Source organism: Orcinus orca, chromosome 2 (genome assembly GCF_937001465.1).
Source record: "Orcinus orca chromosome 2, mOrcOrc1.1, whole genome shotgun sequence".
In the NCBI taxonomy this organism is placed as follows: Eukaryota; Metazoa; Chordata; class Mammalia; order Artiodactyla; family Delphinidae; genus Orcinus; species Orcinus orca.
In genome coordinates, this window is record NC_064560.1 from 178,274,047 (window position 1) to 178,292,358 (window position 18,312).

At 39.7% G+C, this 18,312-nt stretch overlaps 1 protein-coding gene across 12 annotated transcripts in view; it reads left to right on the forward strand.

Annotated features, from left to right (window-relative positions):
* The window catches only part of NRXN3 (neurexin 3), a 1,701,263-nt gene that overhangs the window by 1,307,443 nt on the left and 375,508 nt on the right, over positions 1 to 18,312 (forward strand). For all 12 annotated transcript variants that reach the window (XR_004479740.2, XM_033415363.2, XM_033415434.2 and 9 more), the window contains one exon: positions 11,978 to 12,159. Coding sequence is in view for 11 of the 12 variants with exons in the window: in XM_033415363.2 (XP_033271254.1) it covers positions 11,978 to 12,159 (182 nt within the window). In the remaining variant the exon portion in view is untranslated. The remainder of the gene's footprint in view (positions 1 to 11,977; positions 12,160 to 18,312) is intronic.

An 18,312-nucleotide genomic window follows, 5' to 3' on the forward strand; every position in this document is an offset into this window, starting at 1 on the left:
GCCACTGAGCCTGTGCGTCCGGAGCCTGTGCTCCGCAACATGAGAGCCCACAAGAGTGAGAGGCCCGTGTACCACAAAAAAAAAAAAAATGCCATTGGTTGCTTGACAGGGATTTCATTGAATCTGTAGATTGCTTTGGGTAGTATAGTCATTTTCACAATGTTTATTCTTCCAATCCAAGAACATGGTATATCCCTCCATCTGTTTGTATCATCTTTAATTTTCTGATTTCCCCTTTGATATCTTCACTGATATCTTGGTTATTTAGTTGTGTATTGTTTAGCCTCTGTGTATTTGTATTTTTTACAGTTTTTTTCCTGTAATTGATATCTAGTCTCATAGTGTTGTGGTGGGAAAACATACTTGATACAATTTCAATTTTCTTAAATTTACCAGAGCTTGATTTGTGACTCAAGATATGATCTATCCTGGACAATGTTCCATTAGCACTTGAGAAGAAAGAGTATTCTGTTGTTTTTGGATGGAATGTCCTATAAATATCAACTACGTCCATCTTGTTTAATGTATCATTTAAAGCTTGTGTTTCCTTATTTACTTTCATTTCGGATGATCTCTCCTTTGGGGAAAGTGGGTTGTTAATGTCCCCTACTGTGAATGTGTTACTGCCGATTTCCCCTTTTATGGCTGTTAGCATTTGCCTTATGTATTGAGGTGCCCCTATGTTGGGTGCATAAATTTTTACAATTGTTATATCTTCTTCTTGGATTGACCACTTGATCATTATGTAGTGTCCTTCTTTGTCTCTTGTAATAGTCTTTATTTTAAAGTCTATTTTTTCTGATATGAGAATTGCTACTCCGGCTTTTTTTTTTTTTTTTTTTGCAGTGCGCGGGCCTCTCACCGCTGTGTCCTCTCCTGCTGCGGAGCACAGGCTCTGGATGCGCAGGCCCAGCGGCCACGGCCCACGGGCCCAGCCGCTCCACGGCACATGGGATCCTCCCGGACGGGGGCACGAACCCGTGTCGCCTGCATTGGCAGGTGGACTCCCAACCACTGCACCACCAGGGAAGCCCTCCGGCTTTCTTTTGATTTCCATTTGCATGGAATATCTTTTTCTAACCTCTCACTTTCAGTCTGTATGTGTCCCTAGGTCTGCTGTGGGTCTCTTATAGACAGCGTATGTAGGGGTCTTGTTTTTGCATCTACTCAGGCAGTCAATGTCTTTTGGTTGGAGCATTCAATCCATGTATATTTAAGGTAATTATCAATAGGTATGTTCCTATTACCATTTTCTTAATTGTTTGGGGTTTGTTATTGTAGGTCTTTTCCTTCTCTTGTGTTTGCTGCCTAGAGAAGTTCCTTTAGCATTTGTTGTAAAGCTGGTTTGGTGGTGCTGAATTCTCTTAGCTTTTGCTTGCCTGTAAAGGTTTTAATTTCTTCATCAAACCTGAATGAGATCCTTGCTGGGTAGAGTAATCTTGGTTGTAGGTTTTTTCCTTTCATCACTTTAAATATGTCCTGCCACTTCCTTCTGGCTTGCAGAGTTTCTGCTGAAGGATCAGCTGTTAATTTATGGGGGTTCCCTTGTATATTATTTGTTGCTTTTCCCTTGCTGCTTTTAATATTTTTTCTTTGGATTCTATTTTTGATAGTTTGATTAATATGTGTCTTGGTATGTTTCTCCTTGGATTTATCTTGTATGGGACTCTCTGTGCTTCCTAGACTTGATTGACTATTTCCTTTCCCATATTAGGGAAGTGTTCAACTATAATTTCTTGAAATATTTTTTCAGTCCCTTTCTTTTTCTCTTCTTCTTCTGGGATCCCTATAATTCGAATGGTGCATTTAATGTTGTCCCAGAGTTCTCTGAAACTGTCCTCAATTCTTTTCTTCTTTTTTCTTTATTCTGCTCTGAGGTAGTTATTTCCACTGTTTTATCTTCGAGGTCACTTATCCGTCCTTCTGCCTCAGTTATTCTGCTATTGATCCGTTCTAGAGAATTTTTAATTTCCTTTATTGTGCTGTTCATCACTGTTTGTTTGCTCTTTAGTTCTTCTAGGTCCTTGTGAAGCTTTTCTTGTATTTTCTCCATTCTATTTCCAAGATTTTGGATCATTTTAATATCATGACTCTGAATTCTTAAAACGGCCAGATAGAACCCTAGGACAAATGGTGGAAGCAAAGCTATACAGACAAAATCTCACACAGAAGCATACACATACACACTCACAAAAAGAGGAAAAGGGGAAAAAATCATAAATCTTGCTCTCAAAGAAGTCCACCTCCTTAATTTGGGATGATTCGTTGTCTATTCAGGTATTCCACAGCTGCAGGTACATCAAGTTGATTGTGGAGCTTTAATCCGCTGCTTCTGAGGCTGCTGGGAGAGATTTCCCTTTCTCTTCTTTGTTCTCACAGCTCACAGGGGCTCAGCTTTGGATTTGGCCCCGCCTCTGCATGTAGGTCGCCAGAGGGCGTCTGTTCTTCGCTCAGACAGGATGCGGTTAAAGGAGCCGCTGATTCGGGGGCTCTGGCTCACTCAGGCCGGGGGGGGAGGGAGGGGCATGGAGTGCGGGGGGGGGGGGGGGGGGGGGAGGGAGGGGCATGGAGTGCGGGGCGGGCCTGCGGCGGCAGAGGCCTGCGGGACGTTGCACCAGCCTGAGGCGCGCCGTGCGTTCTTCCGGGGGAGTTGTCCCTGGATCCCGGGACCCTGGCAGTGGCGGGCTGCACAGGCTCCCCGGAAGGGGGCTGTGGATAGTGACCTGTGCTCGCACACAGGCTTCTTGGTGGCGGCAGCAGCAGCCTTAGCGTCTCATGCCCGTCCCTGGGGTCTGCGCTTTTAGCCGCGGCCACGCCCGTCTCTGGAGCTCCTTTAAGCAGCGCTGTTAATCCCCTCTCCTCGCGCACCAGAAAACAAAGAGGGAAGAAAATGTTTCTTGCCTCTTCGGCAGGTCCAGACTTTTCCCCGGACTCCCTCCCGGCTAGCCGTGGCGCACTAACCCCCTGCAGGCTGTGTTCACGCCGCCAACCCCAGTCCTCTCCCGGCGCTCCGACCGAAGCCCGAGCCTCAACTCCAGGCCCGCCCGCCCCGGGGGGTGCAGACAAGCCTCTCGGCCTGGTGAGTGCCGGTCGGCCCTGATTGTGCGGGAATCTCTCCGCTTTTCCCTCCGCACCCCTGTTGCTGTGCTCTCCTCCGCAGCTCTGAAGCTTTCCCCCTCCACCTCCCGCAGTCTCCGCCCGCGAAGGGGCTTCTAGCGTGTGGAGACCTTTCCTCCTTCATAGCTCCCTCCCACTGGTGCGGGTCCCATCCCTGTTCTTTTGACTTTTGTTTTTTTCTTTTGCCCTACCCAGGTACGTGGGGGGTTTCTTGCCTTTTGGGAGGTCTGAGGTCTTCTGCCAGCGTTCAGTAGGTGTTCTGTAGGAGTTGTTCCACGTGTAGATGTATTTCTGGTGTATCTGTGGGGAGGAAGGTGATCTCTGCGTCTTACTCTTCCGCCATCTTCCCGGAAGCCCCACGAAACTATTTCTAGAGTTCTGTATAGTGTACCTGATAGCTATTTATTTAAATTCATTTTACTGAAATACAGTTGATTTACAGTGTTGTGTTAATTTCTGCTGTACAGCAAAGTGATTCAGTTTTACGTATATATATTCTTTTTCATATTGTTTTCCATTATGGTTTATCACAGGATATCGAATATAGTTCCCTGTGCTATACAGGACCTTATTGTTTATCCATTCTATATATAATAGTTTGCATCTGCTTATCCCAAACTCCTAATCCATGCTTCCCCAATGTCCCTCCCTCTTGGAAACCACAAGTCTGTTCTTTATGTCTGTGACTCTGTTTCTGATTTGTAAATAAGTTCATTTGTGTCATCTTTTAGATTCCACATATAAGTGATCTGATAGCTACTTTGATCCTTACTCCAGCTCTGAGATCCGTGGGCAGGAGTGGTATTATCACTTTCTTAATCATCGGGCAACTAGGCACAGTGAAGATAAATGATCATGATAGATACAGAGAAGGGACCTTCATAGTTGAAGGTTCTTCCTTTTGCCTAACTCTGACATAGGTTCTGTGATTAAGAGATATGTGTCTCACAGAAGCAGGAGTAATAACTCTTAAAAACAGCCAACTTTTTCGCGAATACCATGTTTTACGAATTAGAACCATAAATACCCCAGGGTCATCTGTTTATATTCCCTGGCCCCTTCAAAGTGTGAAGTCCATATAAATCAAGAATTTAAATCAAAACACTGGAAATAAGCAACTACTCTTCGTCTATATTTATTTTTCACAGAATATTCAGTACTTAGAAATCCCTTGATTGCTCTTATTACAGAAGGTGTTTCAAAGCTGTGGAATAAAAGGAGGAAAAGAAGGCAGTTAAATGCACTGTGAACCTCCCGTTTATTCTAGCTATGTCCCGTGAGATGTCATCAGAAGGAATGAGTTCCAAAAACTGCTACAGAAGAGGCTGTTGAGTTATTATAAAATGATCATTTTTATTTTTCTTTTCATTCATTTATATTTTGCCTAAGGACAAATGTATATAAAGTCTTTGCACTTAGTTAATGCTCTGTAAAATAGAATGATAACATTGCCATTCTTAAATATGTTACTTTGCTTTTCTACTGTGTATTCTTGTTAAATCTAAGACGTATTTTCATATATATATGAAATATATATCCTGAAAACAGTTTTCAATGTAATTTAGGAACTGAAGGGTAAACATAAAACAAGTTGAGTAAAAGTGGGTGTGATTTTCTTATCTGAGCCTGCCAAAAATTCACCAAAGAAAAATCATTCAAATGTCTTTGCAGTTAGATTTCTTTTATAAATTGGAAGCTATTCCATCATAGGAGATGTTGTGAACCCTAATTGATGAGTATTTATAAAATATTTCCACAATGAGATGAAATGACATAAAACTGAGATGGATTAATGGGAAGATGCCTGAATGACAGTGTGAAGATATGAAAGTATAGCTGAGCCAAGTTCTATTGATTAATTCAGCAGCATTTATTTCCTGAGCATTCACAGTGTTGATAGAGAGATAAATTAAACAACCCTGTCCTTCAGGAGCTCATGGTACAGAAGGGTTCTGAATTTTCATTTTGTTTGACAGTAAGACTTAATATATATTTTCTTAAACCTGAATACTGTGTAATTTCCTAGGACTTACTTTGTTTTGCTATATAAAAAACTAGCTCTGTTATGAAAGTTAAATTAAGTTGACTATAGTTAATCTCTGAAATAAACCTCATTATAGAGTCCACTCTTCATAATTTAGAATTTTATGAGTATGGAGTAATTAATCAGGAATAGGCTATTGTCTGACCTTGCTTTGTATACTTGATAGAGAACAACTTCATATTAAACCATTGTCATTTAAGTAAGATAAAATGATCTGGATCAGCCCTCTACTGCCATTTCCATTGCGTGGGAATTGAGTTTCCATCTTGTTTGCTGTTGTTTATTTTTTGCCACATGTTAACAAACCATTGTCTTTCTTCTCTCCATCATTATCCCCATCCCCACACAGATACATAGATAAAGTCAAAGGAAACATATTAGGGCATACAGTTTGACACAGTAAAAAGAATGTAGATCATTAAGTTAGATAGATCTGGATTAAATTCCTGATTTCTTTGGGTCCTAGGCAAGTTTTTTTTTGTTTTTTATTTTTTGTTTTTAACCTCATTCTATATATAGCTTTCCTCATCTTTAAAACTGGAAGAGTGACTGTTACAGGCTGAATTGTGTCCCTCAAAATTTATATGTTAAAGTCATAACCTCCACTACCTCAGACTATAACTGTAATTGGAGACAGAGTCTCTAAAGAGGTAATTAAGTTAAAATGAGGTCATTAGGGTGGGCCCTAATCCAATGTGACTGGTATCCTTATAAGAAGAGGAAATTAGGACACAGATGGGTAAAGATGATAGGCCACGTGGTGACACAGGGAGGGAGAAGAACATTTAGAAGCCAAGGAGACAGGCCTTAGAAGAAATCAACCCTGCTGACACCTTGATCTCGGAATTCTAGTTTCTAGAAATGTGAGGAAATAAATTTCTGTTTTTTAAGTCACCCAGTCTGTGGCACCTTGTTTATGGCAGCCCCTAACAAACTAATACAGCAACAGTATCTAAAATGAAAGATATAGGAATTTGAAATATTATACTGTATGCTATAATATATAGTGAGTGATTCATACATATAGCTAGTATGATTATTGATATTAGTAGTAACATTAGTATCATAATTAGCATTGTGAAGCACTACCAAAGGTTTGTGAAAGAAATAATTGCCCCAAAGGAAAAAATAATGAGCTTGTGAAAATTCTTTTAAGCAGGGGGAAGTTTAAGTGTGTCCCTGGAAGCTTTACTTTAGATCAGTTTTAATGTATAGAGCCTCATATACTTTCTCTCTAATAGAGGGATATGCTCTGAAATGTTGCCTCCGTGTTTTCTGGCTTAATGCCCTTTGGTTTTAATCATTCTTTCTTTAAGAAAGAGAAAGAAATTGCCCCTTATAGAGAGAGCCCTTACCTTGCCTGAGCATTGTTTAAGAAATGGGGCTTGGATCTCCCCAATGATGTACTTGACTCAGGCAATGTTGTCAGCTCCTCAGTTAGCTGAGCAGTAAATCTGATCATTTCTTTGCCAAAGATAAAGGATGTTCTTTAAAATACATGAAATTTCTCTCTTAATGTTCAGTCCCTTCAGTTTTGCTTTATTTAAGGCTACTTTATCATCGGTTTTGGTGTTTATTTTTAAAATTTTGCAGTAGAAAAAGTAGATCATAATAAACCATACATTGAATAAATACATTGCAGGGCTCTTTCTAAAATCTATGTCACGTATCTCGTATTCCCTCGTGACTCCCTCTGTAATGCAGACATTTTGTTGTTCATAGTTTTTTTCATCTGTTATTTAACCTCCCCTTCTCCTCGTGGAGCTCTTGGTCTCCAGGAATTCCTTTAGGGAAGCTATCATACATCCCATGGGTCAGCAGGACAGCTTCTCCCCTGCGGAGGGGAGAAGGCAGAATTAAGAAAGGGAAGATCCGGCTCTACTCTCAATTCTAACACTTAACACCAAATCAAGTCATTTGATCTCTTTGAGCCTTTGTTTACTTTTCTATTAAAACAGTAACAAAAATATTTGCCATTAACACTTCAGTGGGTACTGGGGAAAGAGACGTCAAATGAGATGCTCCCAAAGAAAGCAGTTTGAAACCCATTTGAAGCTATGGAATTATAAGACCCTACTGTTATGAACACTCCCAAAAGAGCCAGGGGTGTCTGTAAGGGGACCCATGGAGCAAAGTAAATATGTAAAAGAAATTGAGAAACTGTGTTTTTCAAGTCATCAGTCATTACGAGACCCTTGAGCTCTATATATCTTCATTTCCTAGAGGAGATACTTGTCATTTTCAAAGTCTTTCCATTTTGGTTTTATTATCTGTATGATAATTGATATGAATAAAAGATAATTGTAAGTTAATAGCAATAACTACATCTACTGGCATAATATATTTTATGTCCTTGATAATCTATTTTCCAAAAGGATTTACCAATTTACAGTAAAGAATGCAAATGTGAATAAGGTTTTGATGAAAGAGTAATAAAATAGAAATAAGGAATTGGAACCTGATATAATAGAGGTAAACAGACATACCTTGGTGCCTTGATATTTTATACTAAATTCTCAGGCAGTGTTCAAAGAGCACCAGAGAAGGAGTCTGACATCTTGTTTCTTATTCTAGTTTACCTAGCAGGTGGTTTGCATGCTAAGACTTATACTTATTACTTAATTTATTATTCTACCTGCTATACTTTTCTACTAGCAAATTATCTAGTTCTCTATATTTTTTCTATTTTAATTCATTTATTATTGAAGTATAGTTGATTTACAATGTTGTGTTAGTTTTAGGTGTACAGAATATATACATATTATATATACATATTATATATATTATATATGTACATATTTTATATATAATATGTACATATTTTATATATATATTCTTTTTCAGATTCTTTTCCCATATAGGTTATTCCAAAATACTGAGTATAGTTCCCTGTTAGTTCTCTTTAAACTTAACTCTTTCAGGTCTCCCTTGGGAGATGCTTCCAAACTTGTTCCATTTTAATACCAACTGAACATTATTTCAGAAAGAGCTAATTTGTTGTTTTTAAACATAAATATATAACCGACATTATATAGAAATGCTTTTCTGGAGCCATTTTATTTATAATTATTTGATGGGGGAAATAATAAATTAATTCCAGGTAGTCTATTCTATTTTCTAACTAAACTTTCCTTTTTTTATACACATACATACACACACACACACATACATGCATATTAATGCACATATGTATATATATATTATTTTTATATCTAATGTAAATCTTAAAGTGGACCATGATTCTGTTCCTGTTGGTATCCAGAAGAGTAATATGCTGTACGTATATGGAGCTGCCAAAATCACCATCAGCTCCATCCCAGTAGCGAGCTGTCCAGTTATGAAAACAATAAGCCACACCCATTGTTGGTGCTTTCGAGACAAAAGAAGTTGTGTGTTATAAAACATGTCATGCTTGTTGACTGAAGATGAGTATATCCACCTTATCATGGCTAATGGTGACAGTGTGGAGATTCCATTCCTGAAATACTGTGTTGGTTGGAACTCAGCAAAGCAACTTCAGCTGCTTGCAAACTTGCAAACCCTGCAATGTTAAATGGCCAAAATACCACCACAGCATGTTTTTCGTCAGTTGAATGAATCACTTTTTGTTAGCAAGCAGGAAATTTCCATGGTTCTGATTATTAATAAATGTAGCATGATCTTAGTACCAGCATACTGAGCACAGTGAGAAACCAGCAATCAGAAACGCTAGTCTCTTTCTCGGAGTAGAGAGCATGTGATTAGGTATTGCATGTCTTAGAAGTGAAAATCGTTAATGGATTAAAGAGGATTCTTATGGTTCCTGGGATGCTCCCAAAAAGTTGATTTGTAATCCACATTTAAAAATAATAAAGTTAACTTTTTAATTTGAAAATGTAAAGTTATTCCGTGTTCCCCCTGGGACTCTAGGCATTTTATATTGAAATTAACAGAAAGCATGTATTTATCTTTAAAAACCATGCAAGACAACAAAGCTAATTAAAGAAGAAAAAAATAACAAGTTATCAGAGCAGAGGGTTGTAACTATTAATTAACTTCCTCTAAAGCCAGCATTGGACTATGGAAGCATTCAGGGTCTTTAGTCACACTTACTAGCAAATTCAGTACCAAGAATACATTTTAAAATTTATTTCTATATAGCAGAAAAAGCTGTATGCTAAGGACTTTGTACCTTTTATGACCTTTTCAGCTATAAAGTTAGAATTATCTAACATAGTGATATCCTAAATTCAGAACAACAGAGGCAGTAAAAATAATTTAAATTAAAAAAAATTAAATCATATTCTCTTTCTACTTATCGTAATATTGTCATAGTGTAGTTTCACTCTTTGTTTATTTAAAAATTGAAGTCACAGTGACCTTCTAGCCACCACATATAAGAAGTTGTGTATTTATCTTTTAAAATGCTCTTCCTCTTTGTATTCTTTGTATTGAGAATACTGAACAGGGCAGTGGGTGAAATATAAGCAGAGTAGAAAGTTTGTAAAGTTATTTGTATGGTGAGAAAGCCAGACTAGCTTTTGAAAACATGTCAGATTTAGGGGTTATGGCTTTGTTTTCATTCTGCTTCGTTCTTATGAGAAGGTGTGAAAAAAATGAAGTACAGTCAACTTTACATCATTGGTATAGTTTATTGTAGAATGATATTAAGCTACAATTAGTATATGGTAAAGCCAGGCTTTTGGAGGCACGAGGGTCCAGATGGAGACTTAAAGGAGGTGCCACTTATTTAAGTCAGATATTTGGGTCTCTGTTTCCAAGCAGGGTTAACAAATGAAATATTCCATAGAACTGCTGTGAAGACCCAGCTAATAAATCTGAAAAACACTTTTGCAAACTGTAAAGCACCGTGTATATGTTGCTACTGTTATCAACTTTTGACTTTTTCTTTCTGTAGTGACAAAATTATTTCCTGATAGAGTATGGATTTATTTCTGTAGCAGAATCCACTATATATTTAGGATAGAATAGGGTAAGATTTTATAAATTGCCACAAAATGTCACAGGCTGATTTGCACTTTTGGTGATTCTATATATTAATCACTGAGTAACCTTCAGTTTTCCAAATAAAGAGTAAAGAGAATGGTGATGACATTTGTAATCATCTACAGAAATGGAATTATTTAAATTCTTCACAGATGGTGAGATATCAAGAGTAAATCATTATATCCACATTTCTAATTTTAAGAATCTTTGAGGGTGTTGGTGGATAATAAGGAACAAACATTGTTTTGCATGTAGAATTAAACATAAACTTTCCATACTACAATCCCAAATTTTCCAGATGACTGTGGAGGGCTTTTCAGACACCATCCCCTAAGAATTGAGAAACTCATAAAAGGAAAATAATGTTATGCTGCATACAATACACAAACTGATCATATTGGAGCAACTAGAATACTGACCTTTCAAAGAGGACAAATTAGATTCTATATGCCTCAGAATACAATGTGGGTTAATGCCTTAGAAGAGGATGACATATGACATATACTCCTAATTCTAGCCTCATAGCAGCTTAGTCTGTTATTTCTAAACAAGCTGAATAACTCATTTCTTCTTGAAACAACATAATTCAACCCAATATTCTCTGTAAAGTAAATGGATCAGTGATTGAGATTTTTAGTAAATGCTAGAGATATATGAATGCTTGTCTAATGGTGCTTTAAAACAGTTTCAAGGATTGGACTATGTTCAGTGGGAAACACAAGAAAATCTAATGCCAGATGTTCTCTGAACTTTGAAATGAGTGACATATGGAACTACTCACTATGGGTGACATACACACAATCATAGAAACTACAGTGGTGTAGTCTGTTCTGGCTACCAAATCTGCATGCTTTTTCCCAAATTCAGATTTAAAAACTTGTTTGTAAAAATAGATTTTTGAAATTTAGGAGATGCAAATATTTTCTTTATTTGTCTTCCTCTTTGTTTTCTAAGTATTTTTAAGTCAATATATTTTTACTAACCCCTGGGTTTATAAATTATAAGAGTTAAAACACAAGTAAATATTAAAAACAACGTTGAACCCACTAGTCATAATTGATAATACTGCTTTTCATGATCAAAATTCACTAAATTGAGGGTTTTTTCCTATGTCTCCTATGTCTTCTTTTTGAAATTTAGTTTGGAAAGGAGCTAGAAACTGTTATAGAATACCGGATAAACACCACAACTTGGGGAAAAAATATAGAGTTAATTTTTTAAAGACCTCCAGAATTAATTTTTACCACCTTTTTTATAGCAACATAAGAGGGAAATGGGCAAATGCTTTGAGTCATGTAACTTGGTTTTCTCAGGCTTTCTTTTCTGTGAGGGTGACAGAGGGCACAGGCAGGAAAGGAATAACGGCTTTGGACTTCCACGTTACCTTTAGTTTTGTGTGGCCTTCCTGGAACTGCTCCCTACTCCACTGACCAGAATATTCTGATAGCTAAGAGATGGGGGAACTAGTTTCCTATCTCCTGCCTGCCCTGGCCTAGATTGAAGAAGGCAGAAAAGTTGTTTGTCCCAAGGTAGCAAAGCTCTCAGACACAGCATGTTATCTGCCCTCTGCCCTTATACAGCAGGATCTGAAGATGCGAGGAATGTCTCTGGCTAGCATCGGCTTTGTATTAACTCATTTTGCCTGCATCTTTAATTTGGGGTGACAGCCGTCTTCCAAGGCTTTGGATGCCATCCCTCTTGGTCACCATATTCTGGCACGTGGCGGCCATTTCTCGCCACAGCTGCCTGTGCAGAGTCTCAGCAGTGTACCCACAGCTGGCAATACGCACTGCAGGGTCCTGACGGCTCCCTCTCTCCTTGCTTTCGCAGCTGGTGCCACGTACATCTTTGGGAAAAGTGGAGGCCTCATCCTCTACACCTGGCCGGCCAATGACAGGCCCAGCACGCGCTCTGACCGCCTGGCTGTGGGCTTCAGCACCACCGTGAAGGATGGCATCTTGGTGCGCATAGACAGCGCCCCAGGCCTCGGGGACTTCCTTCAGCTTCACATTGTGAGTACTGGACTGTGGCCTGGATTCTCTTGTCTTCCTGGTGGTCTGAGTTGGTGAGGCAGATAAATGCACTGGAACATTCTAGATAGACATGGCAAAGGGGCGCATGCTTGTAACGTTGCCTCAGTGTGTTGGAGCCACACCCAGGAGGTGGTGTGTATTAAGCCTCATTCTACCCCTCAGATATGAACCATGATACCCAGAGGGTACCTCGGGGATAGAAAATTTAAAACTCTTCCTGTCCAGACTCCCTCCCCTTCTGGGTGGTTTGACCTGTCCTGAAACACTTAACAGACCACTTAGGTGTAAATAAGAGACTGACCTGGTATGGTTCATCTTAACCTGGTGCAAGCAGCAAGGCCACCTTGAGTGTCAATGATCTCCTAAGTTGGGGGAATCAGCAAAGGTTTGCTGTAAAGGGCCAAATAGAAATATTTGGGGCTTTTCGAGTCATAAGTCTCTGTCAGAGCTACTCAACTCTGCCATTGTTAATGTGAAAACAGCTATAGACAATACATTTTTATGGAATATGTATGACTATATTCCATAAAAATGTATTTCTAAAAACAGGCTGCAGGCTGTGCTTTGGTGACCCCTGCCCTAGCCTGCAGACTTTCTTGTAGCGACATAAAGAACATGTGATAAAAACTGAGGCCACAGTGGGTGGGGCAAAAAGAATCAGCACATTGACCAAGAGTTGGTGTATTTGTGTGTCTTGTATATCCAGCAGTTTGCTTGTATATATAAACCCAATAGGATTGCACCCTCACTCACTGCAGATCATTAAGAACACAGTGCAATTCTAAGAAATTAAAATGATTTGGAGGAAAAATTACTTTGTTGTGAGGATAGAAAATATTTTTATAGCCACAGTTAACCCATTTTATCACCTGTGCAGTCTGCAGTTAAGAAAGTAGGCTAAAGAAGGATATGATTCTCATCCATAAGTACCCAAAGCGCAGCCACCAAAAGCAAAGAGAGGAATTGTTCTCATTAGGTAGCAATGACAAGGCTAGGAAGAATGGATTTAATTTGAAGCAATAAGAATTAGGTTTAAATAGTAGGCGGGGAAAGCAGTTAAGAGGAAAAGTCAATGGGGGATTACCACCAACCTCCAAAAAGGAGGAAAAGCAACATTTACTGGGAATCTTTGAATGTGAGTTTTGCTAATGTGCCTATCTACCGAGGAAAGCAGAGTGAGATTTCATTGCTGGCCTCTGGAGTGGAGGTGGCTGGCTGGAACCACAGCAGCAAGTTCAGCCCTGGAAGCAGTGCCCGTCTCCAGCACCTGCTCTTCCAATATGCCTTGGAAACAGGAGCAGCTGGAAGGAAGAGGCTTAAGCTGGAAGCCTGTCTGATCTCAGAGTGAACCAGAGCAGGTCAAGACTGCTTAGGAATGCAGGGAAGGACTGCTTGGAAACGATCACCTTCAAAACGTAGAATAGGGGTCTTGAGAAGAGTTGTGAACCTTTAAAACTTCCTCAGATGCTTCAGGAACCATATGGTACTATGAACCTGAGCTTAAGCATCTTACAAAGCCACGCCAAGGAGCACAGAGGAAGGCGGTCATAGTTAGTACAGCTTATCTTTATTTGGCCTGTAAGAACCACCATAATTTACAAAACTGTGAGATTTATGCTGCATATAACTTAATGAGTATTTCATGGCAGCTATAACTAGTCTATTATTACCAGCTCACTTTCATTTTCTTTTTTTATTCAGTGTGACTTACTAGGAAGAATAAGATTTAACACAGCCATGAGCATCTTTATCGAGTCAGATAATGTGCTACCAGTTTATCCATTTCTTCCCATTCCTGTTTTGTAAAGTGTCTCCACTTTTAAGAGAAATGTTGTTTGTTTGTTTTTTTTCTGGTAGTTTAGTTGGAGTTGGCAGTGTTTTTATAAAATGGAAATGAGGATCCTGGGAACTTCAGGGAGGAACCAAAGCATTCCATGTTAAATCTTAAAAGCAAAAATACAAGAAATTTTACATCAAAATGTGTAGAGCCCCCTTGGGTATTGTAGACTTATTCCAATGATGCTTTCATTGCTTAAACATTCTGGAAAATTCCAACAGATTGTCCTTCAGAGCTTGGGTTAGGAAATGCCATCTGATATTTTTAGAGAAAAGTAAAAGAGACCCTACGATGTAAAGAAACCACACCATTCTGGAATGGACCCGACATGCCTGTGACCCTCTTGAGCATGGGAACCCTTCATTGGTCTAGTAATTTCAAATCATTTTCTGTTCACTAATGGATCGTTTCTGGTGTCTACCAGAGATAGAAAGTGTGTGTGACTGTATTCCAGTAAAAATACACTTATAAGAACAGGCTACAGGCTGTACTTTGGTGACTATAGCCCTAGGCTGCAAAGGTCTTCTTAGAGATGTAAAGAATATGTGATTAAAAACCGAGGTCAGAGTGGGCAGAGCAAAGGGAAGATTTTTTACCGCATCGGAGAGGGAAGTTCCAAGTGGAAGGTCAAAAGACTTGATGACAAAATCCAGCCGCTTGTTTTGGACATTTACCTAGACGCATCAAGAGAATGAAGCCATAAATACCTACTAATTTTATATGACTTTCACAATATGTCATAGGTGGATTTGTTTATTAAACACAGTTTGTTTCCTTGTACTAAAGAAAATTACTCAAAAAGAAAGGAAGTACCACTACTGAGAGCGGAAAGGGTTGGACAGGAGGTAAATGATTTCATTCCCCCTTGCAGTGCCCGGGCTCTGGCAAGGGTCACAGGTGGGCAAAGCTTCATTCTTCGAGTGCGGGTGTTAATTGTGGAAATAACCAAAAATACCTTGGTGCTACTTCTGAGTTGTTGTCAAGCTAGTACATTGCTCCAAAACAAAGTCTAAACTCTGAAATTAGTGTGTGTGGGGCGCGGGGGAGAGCACGAGAGAGGAAGGAGGGAAAGAGATTGAGAGTTTGTGTTTTATATACAGCTGCTGAAGGCGATTCCTAGGAATTCCTGGAGGTTTTGAGCAGTGGTAACACTGTCATTGGAATAAGCCCTTTTTACCCCCCAAGTTAACCTATTTGAGGGAAGAGGAAATGCTCTTCCAAGAACACGGGGGAGTGTGACCCCAAGATGAGCACTCACACTAAAACAGACTCGCCTGTCGTGGAGACCCCAGAGTAGGAATGGCAAAGAGGCTTCATCTCGCCTGCCCGCTCTGAGTGCCTCTCGCTCTCTCAGTGCAAGCACTGCATTGGGAGGATTCGTGAGAGCAGTAGGTAAATCCAGCAAGTAGGAGTTCTGGCTTCCACTAGCCATGTCTGCCACTCTAGGCTGCACACAGCCCTTCCTCACATGCTTGAAGTCTCCCATATCTCTTCCTTTGTCATCTTGAAATCCCCACACGTTACAAACTCTGTAGGGAAGTAGGTATCTTTTTCAACTCTTAGTCCCCTGGAGGTCTTTGAATCACTGACTAATTAGTTTAGTCAGTCTTCTTATTATCCTTACCCCACCAGGCTAAGGTCAGCTGCTCTGACAGGGTTTGAGTTCTGTTGGGATGGTTGGGAAGCAAGAAGGAGAAATTAGAATGGCTGATTTGGGGACATACAACATTTGGGGGAATGGCAAGAATTTATGGAGAGAGCTTGGGCAGAATGAAGGCATTGGTGCCCTAGGGTGAAGAATTGGTGCAAAGAGAGAGACACTAAGACAGAGCTGGGTAGGTGCTGTAGGCACAATTTTTCCTGTTTCACAGTTTGCTCAGATTATCTGTTGTTCTCACCAAGTGAACAGAGGCTCTTCTTTCTTTTGCTGATTTCTTTTAAACCAAACGTCTTCCCACTCATCTGGGCCTCGTGGTGATTACATAGACTTATTAAATAAGGCAAGAATTAGATCATTAAAAAAAAATCAGAGAAGGCCAAGAGATCAAAATAATTCAGAGATTGCTTCAAAGTAGCTTACATTTCTTCGTTTTTGGTTCACACTTCTGTGATGTACTATTTTCTGTGTCAATTATTAATCATGATATTAATGAAATCACAGACAAAATGTGTCTGACAAAGGCAAAAAGATCTTTGCTGACGTATGTGTTCATGAAATAAAATTCTGTGGAGGGGACGGTATCATAGGGCAGAGGGATTTTTACAAATTATTGTTTCAAATATAAGTTCTCTCCACTGAAATCTATTGTTAAGAAATTAATCTGCTCAGTATTTGGAGAGAAGCTATTCCTGTGAGTGGCATCTGCCTACCGTCCCTTCATCTAGGCTCTGTGGAGCAGTGTCAAGTTACACTCACCTTCTTTATACAACAGAGACCAAACTGAATAGGACCAGAGAAAGGATTACCATGGAGTGCTTGCTATTGCCATCCTGAAACTCTTGACAGAGATAGCTTCTCTTTATGTAGTTAGTTTCCCTTTATGTAGTTAATGCAGGGTGTAAAATTAGCTTCTCTTTATGTAGTTAATGCAGGGTGTAAAAAAGACATCCTATTCATTTTATTCTCTCTGTGTGTAATTTACAGTAAATCCTCTTGGATTTATTTTTTAATTATGAGCCTTTCAGGAACAGTGGAAATTTATGTGTCAGGACATCTGTTTTGTTTGACAAGAATCTATAACCTTCCCCAACTGTTTCCCTCCTGGCTTATAATGTAGATACTTACATAAACCAAAGTAGAAGAGAAAGGGTTAGTATTGTTCACATTGACCTCCTTTCCAAAATGGTAAAGTGTTCTCTTTCCAAAAACCTGCCCCCCCCCCCCCGCAAAAAGACTGATGATATTCTCTTAGTGTCAGGTTTGGGAAATCAGATATTTAAGTTTGGCTTGTATAGCATTGTTTTCCCATAATTTATAGCACTTGAAGAGACTTCTGGAGAAAAAACGGGAGCAGAGCTGAATTATGATAAATGGTCTGTTGCTCACATCTATTGCATGTATAAATTGCTGGCCTGGATGCTTCACTTGGCTGTCCCCGTGTGGGATATTTACAGCAAACCATCAACATCTTTTGGGTTAGTGTTCAGTGAGTTTAGGTGGCTGTTAGCTTAGGTTCATCTCTGGATTTGGCCGGTGGCAGAACTAGACTGGGTTCAGGCATTGTACATGGGGGCATCTGCAGAGGAGTCCAGAGGAATATTGACATTCGAGGCCGGTATCACAAGTAAAGAGGGAAAGAACAAGAAATCAACAAAGGTGTCCACCAGATGCAATTTTGCTTCCCACAGAGTGCTGCGGGAAACCTCTTTGGGTTTTCTAGCCTTAGGAGCTTTTCCAGATCATTAGCCACTTCTGTGGAGAGGGCCTGCTGGGGATCGTCTCTGTAGCTCCCAGCTTGGCCGTTCCATCCCGGCGGAGTTGGAGGAGAAGGTGGGAGAAGGGAGTGGAAGGGGGTTTTGCGGAAGCGACTGCTTATGTAAGCTGGACCAGAGGCAGCACCTGCATGGGAGTCGAGTGTGTTTCCTCAGATCTTTTGTTATTTCCAAGGTGGCTCTACCTAAATCTGTTGACTTTGATTCCATGCTTCATGTTGAAAGGCAGAAGCTGTAGTAGAAAAATGTGCTTAATTTGTGATCAGAAGATTTGGATCTGAGTCTCATTTCTGTCCATATCCAGTGAGCTACTTGGCTTTCAGCAAGTCACTCCACTGCTTTGAGCTTCACCTTTCTCTTCTTTTAAATGGGCACCAAACAGCTTACCTAGTAAGGATTTCCTGAGGTTCAGAGGAAATAAAGTATTCAGAAGTTGTTTTGTTGTTGGCAAAGGACTGCATGAAGATAGAATGGTAGTTTTCTTGATGAAATATCCAGCAGGTGATGACTTCATTCAAGAAAAATATATATATATATAATGAAAGGAAGAACATGTTTTATAATGGAAAGCAGAATTTCATTTTAAGTATTTTTGAAAGTCTACTTAGACACTTTCTGGAAGCAAATTCCTATTTTATCTGATCAAAAGCAAATTTTTGAATTAACCAAATCCACAATTGAGACTTTTGGTGTGTTCCGTTAGCACGCGGTGAAGAACCCAGTTTCCGCTGAGAGACGCCTGGTTAGGTCAATAGGCTAAGTAGAATCCTGCAGCTTCCTGGGTGTCTCATTGCAGGGCATTATGTCTCTACAGTGTCATGAGGTGATGCACTGTGCTTCTTCTGCACTTCAGTACAATGTTC